We start from the raw sequence: 23,688 nt of genomic DNA on the forward strand, positions 1-23,688 counted from the left end.
GTAGCTTACATGTGTCAAGTAGGGGTGTGCACGGAACCGCGGAGCTGCGGTCCAGCACTGGGTGGGGGGTTCCAAAAGAGTGGGGGGGGCTTTACTCACCCCTTCAAGAATTCTGAAGTATATATTCGAGTAAGCGGGCGGCATACCTCCCTGCCACCCGCTTCACTCCCCCTCCTCCGGCGGCGCACGTTTCTCCTCGTGTTTCTGGCTTCAATTGCAATCGGGCGGCAGGGTAGCTCCCAGTCCCTGCCGCCCGGCTCTTCAATACCCCCGTGTCTCCGCTGGCGGCCGCCCCCTGCTTAGACCCAGGACCCCTGCTGCCCCTTCCCTTCCAATACACAGGCGGTCAGCAGGAGAGCTCTCCTGCTGACCCTGTCCCCTTCCCCGGCTCGGCTGCAAATGGCTTCTAGGAAGCCTTTTGCGCGCCTGCACAAAAGGCTTCCTAGAAGCCATTTGCAGCCGAGCCGGGGAAGCGAGCGGACGGCAGGGAGTTCTCCCGCCGCCCACTCGCTGAAGTTAAAGTTAACTTCCTAGAAGCCATTTGCAGCCGAGCCGGGGAAGGGGACGGGGTTGGCAGGAAAGCTCTCCTGCCGACCGCCTGTGTATTGGAAGGGAAGGGGCGGCAGGGGTCCTGGGTCTAAGCAGGGGGCGGCCGCCAGCCGAGACACGGGGGTATTGAAGAGCCAGGCGGCAGGGACTGGGAGCTACCCTGCCGCCCGATTGCAATTGAAGCCAGAAACACGAGGAGAAACGCGCACCGCCGGAGGAGGGGGAGTGAAGCGGGTGGCAGGGAGGTATGCCGCCCGCTTACTCGAATATATACTTCAGAATTCTTGAAGGGGTGAGTAAAGCCCCCCCTATTCTTTTTGGAACCCCCCACCCGAACCAAAACCACCCCGTGTCCGGACCGGTCTGGAGGCCTTTAGAATGGCCTCCGAACCGGTCCGTGCACATGCCTAGTGTCAAGCCAGATCTGCAAAACCTGATATGCAAATACCTTTTGTTTTATTCTGAAACTAAGCTGCTTAATATATTAAACTTGAAGTGTGCCTATTGAACCCAAACAAAACTATGTTAGTTGTGTGCTATACTCAGTTCAGAGTACAGTATAGAACAGTATAGTACATAAAAGTAGCTTTCAGAGCTCTCATAAAGCTAAGCAAGCTTATCCTGGAGTTTGGAGGTAGCTGCTGAGGAAAATATGAGCAGAAATAGATACTGAAAGTAGCAAAAGCAGGTGGTGAAAGGGTGAAAGTTGGGGAAAGGAAAGATAGTAACACAGCAATAGGTACAAAAGGACAAGACAGAGAACAACTTAGAAGACAATCCAAAACAGTGAGGAAATTACATCCATATGCTCTCCCCCACAATTTGTACACCTACCCAAAGTCCAGGGACCAGGGGTATTGTTAGGGGAGAAGGCGGATCCGTGTTCTCCCCTTTCCCCAGAAGCCCCTTGGAGTGAGGGAAATAATGAAGAAAATAGGGAGGGGTGGGGCTGGTGGTCCCTCAGGAGCTGGGGGCCCTGGGTTCTTTGAACCCATTTGCTCAGTTATAGCTAAACCCCTGCTAGGGACATCTGGCTTGTCCTCTTTTCCTCTGGCATAAGGGGTTAATAGTATGTGCTTGCAGGGGTGTGGGAGCCAGCTGCTTGCCTCTATCTTCCCCAAGATATGAGGAAATGGGCAATGAAGGATTTCTTGTCTTAGGCTGTTGGGGCAAATTAGTATGGTAGATAAATTACCACTTCTCTTCTCCCACCTCCATATTGGTTCTGTATAGCAGTACAGTATTTCAGTTTGCTAAACCTATTGGGTTGGGTCCTAACTTTAGCCAGAGGAGAGCGTCCCTCTCATTGAAGGGCTCTTTGTACAAGCTTAAGAGGTAATTGCAGTTCTCCAGTAGTTCCCAGAAGGATTTTCTGAAGACAGAATGGCACTCTGCCAAAAGCTGGGATCCAGTCCCTTGTCGTCTGCATTTATAATGTCTGTAGCATAGAACAATTAATATATGCTCTGAAGTTTCAAAGTGCTGTACACATGCTGAACTCCAGACCAGAGGCTAACTTCTAGATCCTGTAATTCAAATTTAAAACTTCTAGCCCAATTAAAAGCATACTAGCCGACCCCGCATCTGTGCGGCGCTTTGGGGCCGGCTGTTTTCCCCTCCCTCTTTCTCCCCGCCCGGTCTCTCTTCTCTTCCTCTTTCCTCCGGCCCCGCTCCAGTCCTCCTCCCCTCCCGTTCCTCCCCCCACACGGGTGGCCAAGAAGGGCCCTACTGCCGCTGTTTTTTCTCCCTCCCGTCCGCCTGCCACCGCCACGGCTTTTCTCTCCCCCACTCCGCAGACTAAAAAGTCAGTGTTCACTAATGTAGATTCCTAGGATAACTTGGCAGGATGACATGGGAAACCAGACAGCTACTGCAAGAGCTTTTCAGATATATATTTAACTTAACAAGAAAATATTAGAAAGAGGAAGTGAAAAATGTTAGAAGTGAAATCCTCAAGGCAGTTTCTGAAACATATATTAAAGCGATCAGAGCAGTGGTTAAATAGAGCTTGGTTTTGTTCATGTCTTATGGCTAAGGGCTACAAGCCCCCTTGCAAGAACATCACCGATACCTCCCAATAAAATGCCTTTCTGTGAACACACGAATACTCAGCGTTTATTGCTGAATTCAGAACTGTTGCCCTAACAGGCTGTGAGAGCTTGGCCTCAGCTGGCCCTAAGTCTAAACATCCACTGCCACCCGTATAAGATGTTTAGCTTTCTTGACTGGCTCCACTCCCAGTCACTGAACGCTGTCTCTCAAAAAATATCAAAAACTCAGTAGTGCGGTAAATAAAGTGGGCAAGTGGGTGTGAGATGGGAACAAAACAGAGACACCAGTAAAATAGTGGGGAAAACAAGCATAGTGATACTATAATAAAGTCTTCGAAAATAAAAATAAAAACAAAAACAGTACAGGAACAAATGGGAAAATTCAGTTAGGCAAGTGTATAATTCAAAAATATAAAACAAACAAGCTTGCTAGCCTTCTAGACTAAGGCCTAGCAGGTTCCAGTAGGCCCAGCTCTCTCACTGCCACCTTCCCAGCAGCTTCAGCGTGACCCTTCTCTGCTAGTGTTCCAGCCTTCCAGCTCACACAGCAGTCTCGCCCTCTTCCTGCTGTACAGTCCAACTCTGTTCTTTTAACCAATTGCTCCCCCCACCCCCAAGTGATATACACACACCAATCAGGGACATTTTCCCTTCAGGCAGCCAGAACCTTCTGTCTCTGCCTGGAGACAACCAATCAGAACACTTAGTTACATTCCCTCCAAAACATTGTAGCAACACAACTTTTTTTTTTTACCTCAGACTCAGCTGTCAATCAGAGGCTGCAACCTTTTAACCCCTGCTGAGCTTAGCCCAGGGCTGCTCAACTTCGGTCCGCCTTCAGATGTTGGCCTACAACTCCCATAATCCCAGGCTATTGACCACTGTGGCTGGGGATTATGGGAGTTGTAGGCCAAAAACAGCTGGGGGGCCTAAACTGAGCAGGCTTGGCTTAGAGGAAACACAAAACCAACTAGACAATCCACAAAACATAAAGGGAAGTCGGCATTCCTTCACACAGGTATTTAGAGATAGCATTGCTCAGGGAAAGAATAGCAAATGTGTAAAAAGGAAGGAGGTAAATGGATGTTATGTATGCTGATTGACAATGTGTATTATTTCTCCCAAAGGTAAAAACAAATAGCATTTCTTAGTGAAGTTGCTCACTGTTGATCTCATTTTAGAGAGGCTGGGAGTGTGAGAATTGCTCAGGAAAAAGTTGCCCAGAAGACCCACAACATTTAATGCACGAATGCTTGACCCTAGGGGTGTGCACAAATTGATTTTTTTGATTCAATTTCTGTCCAAAACAAATCACCCCTGAATTGTTTTGTACCCAAATCTACCCCCTCCAAATCACCCCAGATTCTATTTGTATTTGCTTTGATTTGATTTGAACCTCTTCGGACCACTTAACAAGGTCCTAGGGGCACCAAATTTGGGTGGTGGGTAGGTCCCCATGGGTGCCACCTACCACCCAAATTTTAAGGCAGTGGGACACTTGGTTGATTTTTAATGAATTTGTTTTAGTTTTTACTTATTTCAAACATTTCCACCATAGCAAACAATTAGGATTCGAAGTTGCCATATCCTAACCCTAACACGGATCCCCAACTTTCATTTTTTTAAAAAAAGCTAAGCTCTAGCCCTTGTAGAAATGGAGTTATGGAGCAAAATGTGCAGTCATTATTTTTCAAGTGTTTGGATTATTTGATGTATAATAACTTTTCCTCATAATGAATCCCTATGAGGATTCATTGCACACCTTCATTTCTTCTGTTCATTTTGACTGTCACTGGACAGTGCCAACTGTCAACTGCCATGTGCCACCTCCACCCCACCTGCAAGGCAGTGGGGTACTCATTTTAAATTTCAGGAATATTGAAATGTTTAGATTCTTTGGCGTCTAATAACTTTTCCTCATAATGAATCCCTATGATTCATTATGCTGTCAATATGCTGATGACACCCAGATCGATTTCTCCATACCAGCTTCATCAGGAAATGGCATGACCCCCCCTAAGTGCCTGCCTGGAGGCAATATTGGGCTGGATGAGAGATAACATGCTAAAGTTGAATCCTAACAAGACGGAGGTACTGTCTGTAGTAGGTCAGGATCCGAGAGATGGTTTAGATCTGCCTGTTTTGGATGGGGTTGCACTCCCCCTAAAAGATCAGGTTTGTAGTCTGGGAGTGCTCCTGAATCCCAAACACTCCCTGGTTTCTCAGGTTTATCTACTGTGATTTTGATCTGTTTTTATGAATTGTAAATGTTTTTATATTATGTTTTAATTTGTACACCGCCTAGAGATTTCTATACTAGGCAGTATAGAAATCCAATCAATCAATCAATAAAATAGTTATTCATTAACTAGCTAATTACATATATATTAGAGAATCCACTCTAGTTATACAATAGAGATTAAGCTTTAGTGCCTAGACACCATTACCATCTACATTTATTCCATGTAATGTGAGAATATTCAGGTGTGTTCTTAAATGCTATGGCTCTTCATTATAATCAATAAAATATAACTTTATTTTGACCATTAAATCTGTGGCTGTCATTTCTCCTGAGGACTGCTTAACCAGGCCTTGCAATCCAAATTTAGGGGCACCAGGTTACCCCAGCTTTACAACCTAACAAAGCCACCAGCAGTCTAGTGTAGAGAAACAGCATGTGTGGGGAACCATAAATCAGCCTTCAAGTTCTTTGGGCTAGCTGACCTTTCATATCCCCTGCTAACAGAGCAAAGAAACTCTTCTGTGAACTCTTTTGTTGTTGAAAAGCCATACAGTGATGATGATGATCCCATGCTTAGCATATTCGTAGTTAATGCTGAAGTTATTCTATTTTTAAACATTTTATCTGTGCACTTCAGGTTGTATTTGGACACCCTTCTCCTGCCTGCATAGCAGCATCAGCAATGAAGCACAAACTTGCCTTTGACAACCTTAGCTTTGAGGAGGACCCAGAATATTCACCCTCTCTTCATTCTCAAGTGGACACAATTACACTCAGTATTTTGGGTATCACTTGCCAAGCCTGTGTAGATTCCATAGAGGGCAGAATTTCCAAGGTAAAAGGAATTGTGAACATCAAGGCTTCTCTCGAGCAAAGCAATGCTGTGATAAAATATCTAGGATTGGAAATAAGTCCCCATCAGATCTGCCAGGAAATCAAAGACATGGGATTTGATGCCAGCATTGTGGATGCAACACAGTTATCAGGGAAATGGACCAGTGAAGCTCTGGTTAAGATCAAAATAGAAGGCATGACCTGTCAGTCTTGTGTCAATACAATTGAAGGAAAGATTGGAAAACTACATGGTGTGAAGAAAATCAAAGTAGTCCTTGGCAGCCAAGAAGCCATCATTGTTTATCATCCATATGTAATTAAGCCTGAGGAGTTAAAGAATAATATAGACAGTTTGGGATATGAAAGCACTATTAAGCTTAAGCAAGCCACACTGAAACTTGGCTTAATTGACACAGAACGCTTACGGCAGATCAGCACAAGAATGCCAGGTGGGCTTGGTGGTGATGGAGATACCATGGAGAACAGTGTAAACAGAGCATCTGTTGTAGTGCTGGGTGTGGAAGGAATGCACTGCGAATCCTGTGTCAACAACATTGAAAGATCCATCTCTGATTTGCCTGGGGTGCAGGGTATTCAAGTGTCCCTGGAACAAAAAAGTGTTACTGTGTGGTTCCATCAGAACCTGATCACCCCATCCTCCTTGCAACAAGCCATCCAAGCCCTTCCTCCTGGTAACTTTAAAGTATCCCTTTCTAGTGACCTGGACAGCCATAATGGAGTCCTTACCTGCTCTGGCATAGCATCCTCTGCATCCTGTTTCCCTAACAATCCTCCCCAAACACAACTGCCAAGTGAATCCCGCAGAGCTGTAATTAGCATTGATGGAATGACCTGCAATTCTTGTGTGAAATCTATTGAAAGCTCTGTGTCACAAAGGAAGGGGGTTGTGCATATATCTGTGTCTTTAGCTGAAGGGACTGGAATTATAGCCTACAATGCGATGATCACGAACTCTGAAGAATTGAGAGCCGCTATAGAAGACATGGGATTTGATGCATCTGTCCTAACAGGTTTGTGGCTTTCCTACACTCTCTTGTGAGTGGGAGGAATATTTATTATCTCCATACGGGCACCAACAAATGATCAGCAAACTGTACAATATGTATTTATATACTCATCTGAACAGATTGAAACAGTTTCTAGTTAAATCAGTGTTTCTCAAGAGCTCTGGCCAGCCATCATAACCTGTTGCCCAGCTTTGGAGTTTTAAGCACCCTGATGTGCTGGGCTCAATCACTTTAAGATTTAGAATACAACTTGTGTACCCCAGCCCAAGATTAGAGGTGTGAACAAAGCAGCATATTAGATATGTTTTGTACACCAGCAAAACGGTTGTAGTGCTGCTATAGTACATAATCCCATTTACCCTGAGCCTCTCGGTGAGAAGGATATTGTTGCTGCTTTGCACTTGAAACACATTTGTTTTGAGACGGCTGCTGTAGTTTTCAGTTAATCTGGAGCATATGAGCTTAACCATGTGATGATGGGTGAAATCCTACTCTCCAGCTGTGGCATTAATCCAAAAGAAGACAATATAGTTCTTTGGGTGACTAAGCAGAAAATAGCCTGCTTTGTTGTAAACAACATTGGGACAAAATGTGGCTTTAAAGTCAAGGACACTTAGAAAGACATTTGTGAATGAGTATGTTTGCTTTTCGACGGGCACAGAGTGGTGGATTTGGAGTGAGAAGATGGATTCCAATCTCTGCCTAACTGCACAAGTAATATAAGCAGTCATTTGGAGCAACCATTTTTCCAGGGGTGCCTCTAAAGCAGTGCACACCGAGATCTTCTGCAATGTTTAAGATAGAGGTGGGCATTGTCCAGTGGACCACTTAACACCTATTGGTGTTGCTGGGATTCCTATAAAGAATGCTGGACTGGGATGATAGAGGTGGACTGCCCACCTCTATCTTGTTCTGAACCAGCAAAGGCTGTCTTATTCTAGACTATAGACTCAGATAATTTAACATGATTGGCATAATTAACCTGTGTTAAGCAATCCTGACTATGCACATGTTTTGTAAATTCTAAAGTGCATTGGTGGATGGTGGCAAAACTAGTAGAAAACACAAGATGGAAATCGGCCCTCTTCTGGTCTAAAATGATGGGCTGTTGAAAAGGTTATGCCCTATCATCTTCCAAGACATTGCAAGAAATTTTGGGGCACGTCTTATAGACTGTACAGCTGCTGTGTCCCTTGCTGTAGGCACTTCCACATTTTGACTGCTTTCCAGGCGTGGGTAAATGCACAGAGAATAGGAATTCCCTGATGGCATTGGCCTTTCTTCTCACAAGACACAACCACCTAAAACAGATGAGGGTCTTCTCCATCAGAGGCCTAGTTAGCCCAGTGGTCAGGCTTGCATGTAGAAACTAGAGGCTCTCAAGGAGGAGGTTTCAAATCCTACTGGAATGCCAGTGAAGAGAGACCCATGCTTGAGGCACTACAGTGTGGCAGCCAATCAAAGTTACTGGTACATGGCTCAGTAGTCTCACTTGGATAGTTATCTCACCTGTTCATGCCCAACCCTCTCCATCTCATTCTTCAGTGTTCCCCTGCCCACACACACTTATCAGGGTGGCTTCCATGTTGTCTAGTGATTTTTCCCGGACAGCTTGTTACCTATCTTGCCCTCCACTTCATACAGCTGAACTACCGAGTTTATTATTGAATCAGCAGTGAACAGGATTAGAGGAGACAGGTTCACATTGACACTGAGCTATTGCTGCTTGCCCCCATCACCTTGCCGCAGTCCAGTAAGTAAGGTGCTCAGCCGTGGTGGAGTACAAAAATACAGCTGCAAAGGTCAGCTTTTACTAAAGAACATAAGTTGTGGAGTGAGTTCTGACAGTATCACAGAGGAATGTGGTTGCCTTCCTTTTTTGTTCCTGTGCAGTCCCTGTATTGTTGAAAAATGTATGTCTGACAGAGGGGTAGCAGGTTCAGCTTTCCCTACCACTGCTTCTTGATGTAGGCAGTGTGGCACCTATTACATCATCCATTAACATCCCATGTACCCTGTGGGAAAACCACAGGAATTCTCCTGGAAACAAAAATGTGACAACTCCACAAAAAGAGCAGGCTTCCCACTAGGCACTGCTGCTGTTATAGGCCTCGCTTGAATTCTGTGTGGCCTGGAGATGGGAAACCTCCTTATCTACAATACTTCTGGGTTGACTGCTTGTGGAGATACTAGAGAAATGCCTCCCTAGTGCATGGTGGGAGCTGACCATGATTTGTGGCCACTGAGGGTCACCATACTGCAAACATTTCCTGTGCCATATGCACAAATGACACTGTTGTTATCTGTTGAGTGTTGTTAAAATACACGGTTTCTTAATATTTCCACAGGTATTAGTGATGGTGAAAGGTGCACTGCAATCTGTGGCACTGTTTCCATCTCTCTTCATAGGAGTCTTAGCAGAGAGGGATGGAGGAGGGACAGGTATCATGCTTTGAAACATGGGCTCCTGATTCCTGGTGTCTCAATCTATCATCAGGGGTTTCAAAAATGTGGTGCCAACATAGCTCTCTTTAGACATCATTGTAAGAGAGCACAGAAGTCCCGGCCTCTGGCCTGTCATTCTCCCTCATTCACCCCACCCACTCTTAACAGCTTTTGTTTGAAGAGACGAATACTGAAAGCTTGTGTGGCAGACAGGGGGAGTGAAGGAGAATGATTAACAGGCCGGGGGCCAGGACTTGCATGCCCGCTTAGGACAGCGTATGTGAGTAAATTGTCCTCTTACAATAACATCTAAAGATGGCTTCTGATGGCAGATTTTCCCAAAGACGTCTAAGGTGCCTTTTCGAATAGCTTTCAAATTCAGTTTTCATTTGTTTGCTGTTGCTCATAATATTGCAACATTGATGCTCTCCTTGAAGATACTGCCGCTGGAAGGCCTATGGATGGAGGTGTCGAGCCCAGCGTATTGGCCTGTTCTCCTCTGAGAACTGAAGTTGTTTCAGCATTGCCGCATAAAGAAGTTACGTCATGGAGAAAGAATTTGTATCATGATCCTCCAAAGCCCTCCAATGCAGGATCAACTGAACGATGCTTTATGGAAATTACAGGCATGACATGTGCATCGTGTGTGTCAAACATTGAGAAGAATCTGCAAAAAGAAGATGGTAAAACATCCACAATTTTGCTTTCTCCTTCTAGTGCTCTGAGCTTTCAGCTGCTGGTGGTCTGGGGCATGGGAGTGGGGCTGGCATCCTGCTGCTGGATGGGAAGCTCTAATTTTCTTGGAGTAAATAAAGACTCATTTATACAACACTTAGCAACTAAAAATACTAGCTGTGGTACAAGAGTTGTAGTACAAGCTGTGGACAAGAGTTTGGGTACCTCCATCATAAAAGCATCCCCTTGAAAGCAAGTCCTCCTGATTTCAGAGGGGCATACTTCCAAGTAAGGGTGTCCACAGTGGCCTCCTGAGTTATATAACAAGAACTGCATTGTAAAGGTAAAGATGGGCTAAGTACTGCTGTCATGGTGGGTTATTGGGTGATTCCAAGTCTGACACAACTTTGTTATTACAGGAATCATTTCTGTGCTTGTTGCCTTGATGGCAGGGAAAGCTGAGGTAAAATATAAGCCAGACATAATTCAGCCTCTTGAAATAGCCCAGCTGATTGAGAATTTGGGTTTTAAAGCTTCAGTCATAAAAGATTACCCTGGTGCAGATGGGAAAATAGATCTTAAGGTAAGTAGATCACGGGCATATGTACTTGCTTAATAGAAATATTTTTATTTCCAAGCAGAGCACATAAACATTGGCACTATTCTATAAGTGAAATAGAAATCTTCATATATTAAATGTGCCAGTTGACTTCCAGGTTCACAGATATTCATTCCCAATAGGGACTGAAAGACAAAGGCAAAGTGTGGGTGCATGGAGCCTTATTTCTAAAGCCATAATCATATACCAGACTGTACAGTCTTTACAGCTTATATGGCACAGAAGTTAATGGGCACCTTAACTTCCAGTTTCCATTCTTTTTAGAGCATGAGTGAAAATGTAAAGCATCTTATCTTAAACTGAAGGTTTTTGGATTACTGGATTTCTAGATGTTTTAAAATGGGAAATCCGATTAGACACTATGGGGAAGAGCTTACCCAAACCACAAGGTAGAACTTCCTGATGCTGAACACCAATAACTTTGTAAAACCTTCAAGTAAGATACATAACCACACTCCCCGCCCTGAAAAAACACAATTAAATGAAATTAGTGGATTCAGTAATAGTGACAGTGTGATTCCACCTCATGATTATTCAGCAGTGAATAAAGACACACCACAAGAGACAGGTAATTTATGTTCACTTTAAATCTATACTTCACTTTTTCTTTTTTAAAAATGCACACAAACAATGATAATAAAAAATAACAAATGCTTTAACAGCCGTGTCCCAAACAAGATTCGCTTCTCAGAAATTTCCCATAAACCTTACATTTCTCTTTCTTGCTTTAATTCCCTTCAGGATGGTGTTATCAGCAAAATAGTGCTAGGCCTTAAGCCAATCTGTCTGAAATAGTAGGCCTTAACCCTCCTGAATCATGCCGTTTTACCATACATAGTGACTCATACTCTGCTTTATGAGCCCCCAGAGAACACAAGCCCCCTCCCACTTTTTTTTAAAAACCGCAACTCTTTTAAGGGATAGAAACCTATAGGAGTCCTTATATCATTTTCTTTTTCTCCTTCCTTCACTCAGAATACATAGGCCTTGAACAGCAGCCCTCTCCCCACCTTTCCAGGGCCTGTTCTCTGGTTACAGCTGAGCTCTGAGGAGCTGATATGAGCTCTTTTTCCTCAGTTAATAAAGTTGTGGCATGTTTTAATGATACTTATTAGTGTCTGTCTCTTTTCCTTCTATATAGAAATTAGTATATTTTAAAGAATTGAACACAAGTGATGTAGCCTCTGAGCATAGATGGTGTAGATTTGTGGCATGAGCTTGTGTAAGTTTATACTTCATATGGCTGTAACTCAGGAGTAGAGCACATGTTCTGTGTGCATATGTTTCCAGCTTCACGCTCCCGGCATCTCCAGTTAAAAGGCTTTTGGGTAGCAAGACAGGGAAAGCCCTCAGCCTGAGACCTTGAAGATCTACTGCCAGTCGGAGTAGCCACTGCTTAGGCTAGATCGAGCAAAAGTAGGACTTGATATCGGACGACTTCATAGGTTTACAATAACTGCAATTCTGTTTAGGTCACAGGGATGACGTGTGCTTCCTGTGTTCATAACATTGAATCTAAGCTTACCAAAACACCTGGTATTCTTTATGCATCTGTTGTGCTGGCTACTTCCAAAGCTCATGTCCGCTTTGACCCTGAAGTTGTTGGTCCTCGAGATATTATAAAAATAATTGAGGTAAGATGTTCACTAACGCCTTAAAAGCTATTAATAATTGATGTGTTCAACTTCTAAATCTGAGACTGTCATGTTTAATTCCACCTAGTACTGGCATATTTATTTATTTATTTATTATTGTTAAATTTATATACCGCCTTTCATTAAAATAATCACAAGGCTGTTCACATTGAAAAAGTTAAAACAAGACTATAAAAATTACACAATCAAAATATACTAAAATATAAAAACAGATCTAATTTTAAAAAAATTTAAAATACATAAATATGGACGTTTGGGTAAAGTGGTGTGTGGCAACTGGGCAAGTAGATACTTTTCCCCCCTGGACTAGTAAAACTTCTGTCCCCTTCACATGGCTGGCTTATCACATGAACATCAGCCATTAGGGATGTGCACGAACTTGTTCGGCATTCTATTTCTAGAATGCCCAACAGGTTTGGGACCCCGCATTCGAACTGGTGCGAATGCGGGGGTGGGGGCTCCTTTAAGATGTGGGGAGGGTACTCTTTCCTCCCCGGCCACACTTCCCCATCTGGCACGCCCACCATTTCCAGTATTACGTTGACTGGAGCAACAAGAGGAAATACAGCCACCCTGTGCTAGCAGTTTTTACAGCAGCGATGGAGGGGGAAGCATGGCGGTGGAGGTAAGAGCATCCTCCCCATGCCTTAAAGGTTTCGTGCACACCCGTACAGCCATTTCTTCTCTCTTCTCTATTAGGGATGTAGAAATCAATATGAGATCTTGGGAGTGGCAGGCAGCAAGACAAATAGGACCATTATAATGGGAATTATGCAGAAAATTCCATAAATTCAAGTCTCCTGTCAAATAAAGCAAGGACCATGCACTAACCTTAATTTCTTGTCTACAGCACATTGGTTTATTTTAATGGCTCTTCTGTGTGAAATTTTATTTATTTTTTAATTAAAGCATCTTGTAAAATAACATTAGTAGAGGCAAATGGGACCTATTTAAGTGGCAGCTTAGCAGCAAGTCTGGAATTTAAAATGTCACTATTATCAGCCCAGCTATATGAGTGCTACCAGGAAGAAGTGACGGGTATAACAAAGCAGTCAGTGCTGTCATCACAGTGAATTAGTCAAGAGAACCCTAATGCTGCTATTTAAAAAGGGTGTGCATGTGTAATATGTAATTATATATGATATATAGTTGGCATTTACCGAATATGCCAGTTTTCTTGACCATTAATGGCCATCAAAGCAACTCAGAACATCCTATGTATGTCTTTTGGATGTTTGGCACAGCTGTTAGAGTGGTTGATGCTAATCAATCTACAAAAACTTACACAATCAAACCAGAGAGGTGTTGTTAGTTACCAAACCTATTGTAGAGCATGTCCAGCACTTTATTTTTACAGATCTCTTCCAGAAACAGCATAACATGAAGGTGTCAGGGAATACTGGCTTCAGTATTCGGGTGGTGTGTGTGTGTGTGTGTTTGTGTGTTTGTTTGTAGCGGATTACAGCCTTTGTCTCCGAGCAAGCTCATGTGAGGAGAGGGAAAGAAATGCTGAATAATCCCTGCTGAGCTGCCTGGCTAGGCTTCTCCTAAAACTATTCTGTATTATCAGTAGGTTAAAAATGCTGCCGCCGCTACCCCTCTTATTAACAGAACTTGAACCTCCCTGGGCTTGGGGAGGAATCCCAGGGAAAACACTCTTTATTTTGCTATTGGATAAGTACAAACATTTTCCACATGCAAGGCCACACGTTGTGAGAAAACTCACACGTGTGCGTGTCGGACATGAATGTGGCGACACTGATCAGGGTGCAAGCTGGAACGCTGCAGCCCAGTGCACCCGCTGTTTTGGAGAGCGCTGGCAGTGGGAAAGCGGCGGGGCGGAGGCTAACAGGTAGGCAACTCCTTCCCTGTCCCTTTAAAGCAGTCCCTCCCACCCTTCAAACCGTTTTGAACACCGGCTGATCGAACTGGTTCAGCACTCCAGGAAGGGAGCGCTGAACTGGTTCGTGCACATCCCTACAGCCTCGGTGTGCATCATACAAGAGAAAAAACCTAAGTGTGTTTTTCTTTTTCTTTTCTTTTCTTTTTGTTTTAAAGGGAATTGGTTTTCAAGCATCTCTGGCTAAGAGAGATCCCAAGGATCACAACTTGGATCACAAACAGGAGATACGACAGTAAGTATAGCTGCAGATGAGTACAGGGGTGTTTGGCAGATGAACACCAATGATAATTTGCATGACCTGTCTGTGTAACTGACAGTTATACTTGTACTTAATTTTATATTTTAGTATAAATCTAAAATGTTGGTTTGGTTATCTTTCAGTTTATCACTTATGAAATTATAATGCTTTTAATTAAAAGGTGTGTGTGTGTGTGTGTGTGTGTGTGTGTGTGTGTGTGTGTGTGTGTAAATTTATCATTGGCATTTATATGCCAGCCTTTGCACTCATTAGCTTGTGTATTCAGCAATGAAACACTGAAGCAAGCTTCCATACTCTGAGTTCAGTGGTTCTTCTACATGCTCGCTGTGCTTTACACGAATGGGCTTTGTGCCTGTGCAGAGACCACATTGGGAAGTTTCCAAGCTTCTATGGAGTTTGAGGTTTTTGGCGGTAGCCCCACTCTTCTGGTGATATGTGCCTGTACCAGCTTTCTCTCCTCAGTCATTCTTTGTCTGCCAACAGTTTGTTTTCATTGTGATTGCTCTGAGCTCCTATTGCAAAAAACAAAACAAAAAAACTACAAAAACGCATTTTTGGTTTTAATTCTTCTTTCCTCTCTTACTAGTAACCTTTCCTTTCCTTTTGCATTTTGCTTTTCTCCTCATGCCCCCCCCATCCCCAGAAGAATTGGGGAATATAGGGACTTGCCATCTCCATGGCGTATGGATAGCATGGTTACTTTCAAAGGATGAACAAGGTGCAGAGCCAAACTCCCTCCCACCGACAGCCACACCCATTGCCTCATTTGCTCCAGTGAGGCCCACATTGTGGACACATGCGCACATTGCCTCAACTTTACCAAGCAGGTGTGCAAAAACAGAGCCTCCAGACTACGCTCCTGGTTGTGGGAGCAGGCTTTGTGTTCTTCTCAAGCAGCATCCACTCCTGCAATGATGCAATGTACCATCAAAGAGAGTACCATGAAAGAGAGCCACCCCAGAGCTGCGTCCTCAGGTTCGCCCACATTGTTGCCCACCCCAACAGTCACTATGGCTCCTTCGGGTGCTCCAATCCACACTCTGACTCTCAAGCCTATGGCTCCATTGGCCACAGCCTTCGGCCCTGACTTGGTACCGACAACTTCAGTCATAATGTTAAAAAGCAAAAAATTGCCTGATGTGTTGGTCTTGACGGCTACAGACACCACTCTAAAGAAAAAGAAACGGCTGCACCCAGTAGGCACCAACACCCAAGCTGATCCGCCATGATCAACAGGGCAACCTCGATTGAAACTTGCTAAAAAGGGGGCTTGAGAGGACAATCCCTCTGCCCCCACCGCCTAAACCAAAGAAAAAGAAAACCCGTCCACTTCCAACAGACGAGACCGTACAACAAGCCAACACCTCCTACTTCCGAGGATCTGTCGCGCATGCCATCCTTCTTGCCTTGCAAACCACAGAGCTAACAGTTGGAACTGCAGTCTCCCAAATCTGTTTGCTCGATCCAAACCCATTTTCAACCTGGACCATGACCACACTGCTCCCCAGGACCATTATCTCCACTCTCAGAACAGGACAACACGCAGTCTGCACCCAATTCCAAACCAGATGAGGTCCCCTTAGAACAATCTCTCCACAAACATGGAAACACCCATTCCAACCTCCAAGGGTACCTCTCGGACCTAAAAGACCCTTCTACCAAATGTAAACATCTCTCCTACCTTCAATCCTGCTCCAAGCCCTATTGCCTGGAAACTGCCTCAGGATGAGGCTCATACAGAGATCAGTAGAATCACAACGGGACAGACGCCCATAATATGACTACTTCCATCCCTCGGGCTCATACTGTCACTCCCATGAACCCAAATCCAGCTATGACCAGGACTCTCAATTCCTCCTTCTTTGCATACCACAATTGGTCCACCAATCCATTTCTTGGTGGACCCATTCTCCTCACTTGACTGTTGGAACCCCATTTCATTCCCCAAGGCCTACTCACGCCTTGACCATGGGCACATCAGAGAGGGTTTGAGGAGTGCACATCTCCACCTCTGGGGTTGCTGGGACACCACAGAATCACGCCACCACATAAATTACCTAGAGTTGTTGGCAGTTTGCAAAACCCTGAAGGGCCTCCTTATCCAGTCTACAAGGCTCGATGGTCATGGTGCAAACCATCACCACCACCACCACCACCACCACCACAGCAAAAGCCTATATAGACAGACAGAGCAGTACGAGCTCCACAGCCCTGTTACTCCTCGCTATGGGCATGTGGCACTGGTACATAGCCCATCACATTACCCCCTCAGCAGTGCACATGATCCAAGGCACTGCAACAGGGAAGCGGACACCCTCAGCAGAGCACAGACAGATTCACACGAGTGGCAACTGAGCACCTCACTACTCTGTTCCCTGTTTTTGCCACTGAGGCATCTCAGAGTAGATCTCTTTGCAACACCCCAGAACTGTCAATGCAGACTCTTCTGCTTCAAGGTGGGGTGAGGCAGACACTCCCTCAGAGATGTGTTCTCCCTCAGCTGGACTGGACTCTTTGCCTACCTGTTCCTGCTAATGTCTCGATTTCTCAAGATACAGCAGGAGGAACCCGACTGCATACTGAATGCCATGGTGGCCACACAGACCATGGTTTCCCCTTCTCACTCCACATGTTGGCCAGTCTGCCTGTTTGTCTGCCAGTACATACTCACCTACTTACCCAAGCCTCAGGGAGGCTTCTTCATCCTGACGTTCACAGCTTCTACCTCACAGCATGGGGGATACAGACTCCTTCCCGCAGGAACTCCAGTGAGTCCTCTCACCAGCCAGAAAGCCTGCAATGATAAAATCTTACCATCATAAATGGCAACATTTCTTACCGTTTCTAACCTATCAGAGCTTACCTAACAGAATATATGCTCCTATCTGTGGCACCTCAAACTGTTATGCTTAAAGGCAGGGTCCCTCCTCCAAGTTCATCTGGCCACCATAGTGACTTACACCGCCTTGCAGAAACCCTCCTGGTTTCAGCACCACACCATTAAACAGTTCCTGAAAGGCCTGATTCACCTTTACCCGGATGACCCAAGCATGGCACCTCTGTGGGACCTCTCACTGGTACTCTCCTGCCTGATGAGTCCACCTTTTGAACCCCTAGTAGCCGCTACCTTCAAGCTGCTGTTGTACAAAGTTGCCTTCCTAGTGGTTATCACATCCACATGCAGGGCCAGTGAGCTGTGAGCTTTATGAGTAGACCCCCCTCACACACTTACTTCATCTTTCATAAGGAACAAGGTGGTCCTCCGCCCTGATATTGCCTTCCTTCCAAAGGCAGTGTCCTCTTTCCACCGCTCCAAGCCACTCACATTAACTGTTTCTTGCCTGAGCCCCAAAACCGAGTGAAACATCATCTGCTAACTGAGCAAAGAGGTACCTTTTAAAAGTGGTGATTCTCTTTATTTAGCAGGGGGAGAGAAAGTGGCCCTATCCGTCCCAACACAGCAACCTTCCAGTGGCTGTTGCTGTTGTCTATCTTATGTTTCTTTTTTAGACTGTGAAAAAAGAGACTGTGAAAGGACAATCCCTGTCCTTTGGGGACAGGGAGCCATTTATTTATATTTATGTAAGCTGCTTTGGGAACTTTTGTTGAAAAGTGGCATAAAAATATTTGTACCTGCACTCTCTAAATGTTAGAAGAGCACTGGCCTTTTATGTACAACACATGGCACAGTGATGCAAATAAAATTCCTTATTTGTAGCCTTTGATGGGCCGTGCCACGGTAATCAGACCTCCGCTCAGACTCTGTCCCACTGGATCGTTCAAACTATCCAACTCTGCTATGAGATTGCAAAACCCTGCACTGCCTTCCAGCATCAAGACACACAGTCCACCAGTGTCTCTTGCCTTTGACCAGGAAGTCCCCATGGATGTCATCTGTCAAGCTGCCACCTGGTTGTCCCAGCACTCCTTCCTTCATCTGACACTATGTCCTGGATGTTAGGGCCCGCAGAGATGCATCCTTTAGCATGGCAGTCCTACAATCACTCTCTTGGATATATCTATAGAGATCTATCTATCTATCTATCTATCTATCTATCTATCTATCTATCTATATCTATATGGACCTCTTGGATATAACTTGCTATTCTCCCATTCATGTAAAATACCAACACTATGTCGAAGAACAACAGGTGGCTTACCTGTAACTTTAGTTCTTCTAGTGGCCATCTGTGCTCTTAAACGCCTTCCCATCCTCTCCTCTGTAGCTCGACATATTGGCAGACTCAGGGACTGAGGAGGGAAAGCTGGCACAGGCGCATATCACGAGAGGGGGCAGGGCTACCGCCAAAAACCTCGAACTCAATAGAAGCTTGGAAACTTCCCAACATGGTCTCTGCACAGGCACAAAGCCCATTTGTGTAAGAGCACAGATGACCACTAGAAGAACTAAAGTATCAACAGAAATAGGTCTTGTGCAGTATTTGCCTATTTGTTAGGGAAAATTTACCCTCTAATACTGTGGATTCCTTGCCTTTTCAGATGGAAGAAATCATTCTTATGCAGCCTGGTATTCGGTATCCCTGTTTTGATCTTAATGATTTACATGTTAATACCTGGTGGTCAGGATCATGGATCAATGGCACTGGAGCAAAATCTAGTTCCTGGATTATCTATTCTAAACCTTCTCTTCTTTGTACTTTGCACTTTAGTTCAGGTATGCACGTGGAATATTTCCGTTCCTTTTTAATTTTCCATTACATAGCTGAATATAATATTTATACTAGAAGAATAGAAAGGTCTGATAGAGCCAGTTAGAGGAATTAATGCAGGGTGGGTTTTTCATTCTTTTGACAGTTTCTCGGTGGATGGTACTTCTACGTCCAAGCCTACAAGTCATTGAAGCACAAGATGGCCAATATGGATGTCCTCATAGTGCTGGCCACCACTATAGCTTACATCTACTCATGCGCCATTTTAATGGTTGCCATAGCAGAAAAGGCAGAACAAAGCCCCATCACCTTCTTTGACACGCCTCCAATGCTGTTTGTGTTCATAGCTCTTGGACGGTGGCTAGAACACATTGCAAAGGTATTCAGGGCTATTCACACTGGCATGTGGGAGGAATGGTCCAGCTTACCTTCCCCCCACAGACGATTGCCAGTGATGCCTTCGGTGCACTACTGCACACCCACACAGTCCACACTGCTCCTGGCAGCGTGGATCAGCAGAGGCTGAGACTCGTTTTCCTGGCCTCTGGATATCCCACAAGGCACCGTGCAACAAGTGCAGTGCCTTGGGGGATTCCCCCATCAGATGGGTGCTCTAGGCACCCGTCTCTGTGTCTGCTCGGGCTGCAAGCACACTGGGGTTAAAGGCTCACTTACGCCCCAACCTTGGCTGAGAGGTTAAGAGCTGGGACAAAAAGCAGGGTTAGGCACCAGGATCTGGTGTGATCCCAGCACTCCACACAAGCAGCCTAACCCAGGCTGGGCTGCCCTTGCCTGGGTTAGGCTGCTTGTGGGAACAGCCTTATCTTGAGATATTCTTGTGTACTCGATTGGAAAGGACCCCACAGAGTATCTAGTCTATCTTTCTGTCTTGCAAAAGAAAATGTCACCTTAGATTCCTTCCTAGCCTTTATTTGAAAAACTACATGGAGGAGGATTCTACAGTTTCCTAAGCAATTTGACTGCACTAATAATTTACCAGGGTGAAAATCAAGTTGCAGTGTCTGCCCTGATAACATGTGGGAATTGCTATAGATGGGACAGACATTTGTGCTGACACTGTTCAAATTATTTTAATTGAATGAGACACAAATAGTTGATCAATTACAACTCACTGCCATACGTAGCTCAATCTTGCATCAGCTTTTGGACTTTGTGGATGCTGCATGTGGGAGGAGCAAGTCTCTCTATTCCTTCCCTTGCCTGTATCCTGCCATCTGTATCCATTTTCCTGATACAGGCAGTGGATGGCAGTGGATCTGTTTTTCCTGCTGCCTTCAAAGGGAACTTGTTTAGTAGCCAGTAGACCAGCAATATCCATTCCTGACTCTTGAATACCATGCCTCTCTTAAAAATAGCTTTGTATGGCATTGATGCTGACTTGTAATCATTTTGTTGGCCAAAATTATCTAGGGGTTACAATGGCTGTGCTAATTTATGTGTTTCTTGGAGAATAATATCTGGTATCTCATCTACAAAAGGTGAAAAACAAAATCTTGGGACCTGGCTATCAATTGGTAGCAGAAAAATATTTTAGACTTTAGAGTATGTGAGGCTTAATGTGAAATCAAACACGTGCACCATGACTACCGATCTATAGGCATCTGTGTTTGTTTTATAGAGTAAAACATCAGAGGCCCTTGCCAAATTAATATCTCTCCAAGCTACGGAAGCTGTTGTAGTGACACTTGGACCTGACAACTGCATCATCAGGTATGTTGAATGGTCAGGGTAGTTTCCTTAGATGGAAATATGATTAGCTCCTCCAGTATTATGGAAATGAATTTCGGAGGGACATGAGTTGTGACTGATGTGATTGGTCTGCTGCTTTTGCTGTATTTTTATCTTGCTGATGCTTTATACTTTTGGTTTCGTTCTCTTGACGATGTGTAGGGGGAAACAGGGTTAAAAACATTTAAATAAAATCTCCATTTATTATGTCATTTATAATGCTGTTCTTAAATTCCTAAATTCTGTGACCATACAATCACAAATTTGTACCTGAAACAAATCATGCAAGTTCCGCACACTTGTAAAGTTCTGCTTGCGAAAACTGTATTTTTCTCATATCTGAAGAAGGTATTGGGATACAAATTCAAGCAATGCAAAGTCCAGAAATCCACAGGTATCAGCTGGTTTAATAACCTCCGGAAAAGGTGGCTTGCAAAGGAATATTTGAAAAGGTTTATGTAATGTATATATCTATTCATGATTTCATAGAAGAATTAGCAGCCCTTTGTATCCGTTTTTGATCCATAACACACAAACTGTAATTTTTGTCTTTGCCATTTTTGTTGCTGGGCTATATATAATATATTATATAGTTTTGATTTGCTATTAAAGAAAGAACACACCTACTCGAGCCTGAGGGAGATAACCCCTCCCCAGTTCTTTCTGTCCTCGTAGCTGCAGGTAGCATCCAAATCTCTCTCTTCATTACTCCCTCTTATCTTATCTTATCTTATCTTATCTTATCTTATCTCATTACCTCCCTCAAATCTCATTTTTCATCTGAAAATCCTCGTCTTTATTTTTCCTTCTCTACCTTCTTGTAAAATATATTTAAAAAAAAAAATCTCTGTTGTATCTCTCACTTTTCCTTCCCTCTCCGTCCCTTCTGCTCCTACCTTCATACACCAGTATGGAGCATGCAGGACAGTACAGAATTATTCTTGTACCGAAAGGAAAGAGGAGAGGCCTTTCTGAGGAAGACAAGAATCTTTGGTGCGCCTCTGCCCTGTCGACCTGTACAGATAGCATTGGAAACGGCCGCCCGTGCTGTACACTGCTGGGACCGTGATGAGTCTCCCGCCAACAGGCTGTGAGACTTGCAGTTCAGCGGCCCAGTGCATCCTTCAGTCAACGCTGCCGCCAGAAGGTGAGGGATGCTCAGAAAGCTCAGAGCATCACCTGATCTTCATCCTCCAAGTGAAAAGGGCACTTCCCTTGCCGACTCCCTCTCTCACCTCGGAAGAGAGCAGAGCAATTGGAGTGCCGAGAAGGGCAGGCATAGCAGCAATGGCAGCGGCTCTACCCCACGAAATGGTGCGGGCTGCCGAAAAGAGCCCCATTTTGGCGCAAAAAGAGGAGTGAAGTGCAGAGGCAGGAGATACCTCACGGAAGGCCCTGGCATCGACAAGGGAGGTAATGGGGGGCATCTGGGAGTGGAAGAAAGATCCGGGGGTGACGGTGCCAGGGGATTCATCCTTGGAAGGGAATAGTCCCCAGCCAGGTCCATCAGCGCCTCTCCCTAGTCTCCTGAAGGCAGTAACCACCCACCCCGAGTGGCAAGCCTGGTTTAGGAATGCCATGATTAACAAAAAGGAGGGGGGGAAATCAAGGAAAAAGAGGGGGTATCCATCTATTGAAAGCTCTTCCTCATCTAACTCTGTCAGTCTGCCAGAGACTGACAGAGAAAAAAGGAGAAAAAATCAAGGAAAAAGAGGGGATATTCATCTACTGAAAGCTCTTCCTCGTCTGACTCTGTCAGTCTGCCACCCAAAAAGACAAGATGTAAAAAGAAACATCTTAAGGAACAAAAGGGGTCTAGGAACCCAAAATGTAGATCTACTTTACGCTCTTTTGAGGCATCTGAACAAGATTCTGGGGACCCTGAGGTGCTTAATCCTAGGCCCCTGCTGTCCAAAAAACAAAAGACTGTGATAAATCCTGTTATTGAATTAGAGGCTGATCCTGAGGAGGAAATAAATAGACCTGATGGGGATAACCAGGATCCTGATAAGGCGGAGGGGAAATGGTAGGGTGGGGGGGTCGAATCCTGAATCTGGCAACGTTTCGCAGCATTTGTTTGTTTCAGAAGATTTTGATCCTTTTATGACAAGGGTTATTACTGCAATAGGATTGCAAGCAAAGGTGAACTCAGAGTCAGCGCCATCTGCAAAAGGGGATCTGGTTTTCCCCAGGTCAAAGCCTAGGGACATGCTTTTACCTATGCCAGAGGTGTTTACAGCAGCAGTTAAACAAGAATGGTTACTGCCTGCCAGAAATAGAAAAACAATGGCTGTGGCTAACCATTTGTATTCCTTTCAACAAGAGCCATCAGAATTGTTGAGAACACCAAATGCAGATGCTCCCATAGCACAATTAGTCTCTTGATCATTGGTCCCTAGGGATGGGGAAGTCACCCTAAAGGACCCTGCAGATAAAAAGGCAGAATTTGCTTTTAAAAGGGTCCATGATAATTCTTCGTTAGCCACACGCGTGGCAGTGGTGGCTTCTGTGGTGGCCAGGGCATCACCCTTATGGGTGGATGACTTGTTTAATGAGCCGCCATTAAAATGAGACAACAATTGGTGAAGATACAGAAGGCACAGACATTTGTGGCTGTTGCAACTTTGGATTCAATTAGATTTTCCTCACATGCTTCAGCAGCATCGGTTGTTGGAAAAAGACATCTGTGGCTGAAGAGTTGGCAAGTAGATGCTACATCGAAATTTGATGGCAGTAACATACACCAGCACCAAGTTGTTTGGGAAGGCTGCTTTGAAAGATATCCTGGTGGAATCAAAGGACAAAAGAAAGACCATGCCATCGGTGCCACATAAACCCGAAAGGCCAGACTTTAAGAGGTCATTCTAGCAGTCTCATCCCTTTCGAGGATTCCGGTCCTTCAGGGGCTGGGAAAGAGATTTCAGAAACCAAATGGGTTCCTGGAACCGCCAATGTAATACCTACAGAAGCACTGGGAGCTACAAGCAGCCATTCACACAAAACAAACAG

At 44.7% G+C, this 23,688-nt stretch overlaps 1 protein-coding gene across 7 annotated transcripts in view; it reads left to right on the forward strand.

The window, feature by feature from the left end:
* The window catches only part of ATP7B (ATPase copper transporting beta), a 72,936-nt gene that overhangs the window by 21,393 nt on the left and 27,855 nt on the right, over positions 1-23,688 (forward strand). For 6 of the 7 annotated variants that reach the window (XM_053285088.1, XM_053285085.1, XM_053285087.1 and 3 more), the window contains 8 exons: positions 5,480-6,707; positions 9,587-9,832; positions 10,244-10,407; positions 11,916-12,077; positions 14,157-14,233; positions 18,761-18,935; positions 19,076-19,309; positions 20,570-20,661. In XM_053285088.1, coding sequence (XP_053141063.1) covers positions 5,525-6,707; positions 9,587-9,832; positions 10,244-10,407; positions 11,916-12,077; positions 14,157-14,233; positions 18,761-18,935; positions 19,076-19,309; positions 20,570-20,661 — 2,333 coding nt within the window. In that variant the 5' untranslated portion in view covers positions 5,480-5,524. The remainder of the gene's footprint in view (positions 1-5,479; positions 6,708-9,586; positions 9,833-10,243; positions 10,408-11,915; positions 12,078-14,156; positions 14,234-18,760; positions 18,936-19,075; positions 19,310-20,569; positions 20,662-23,688) is intronic. The other variant, XM_053285084.1, reaches the window with a different exon arrangement.

The sequence above is a fragment of the Hemicordylus capensis genome, chromosome 1 (assembly GCF_027244095.1).
Source record: "Hemicordylus capensis ecotype Gifberg chromosome 1, rHemCap1.1.pri, whole genome shotgun sequence".
NCBI classification, from domain to species: Eukaryota; Metazoa; Chordata; class Lepidosauria; order Squamata; family Cordylidae; genus Hemicordylus; species Hemicordylus capensis.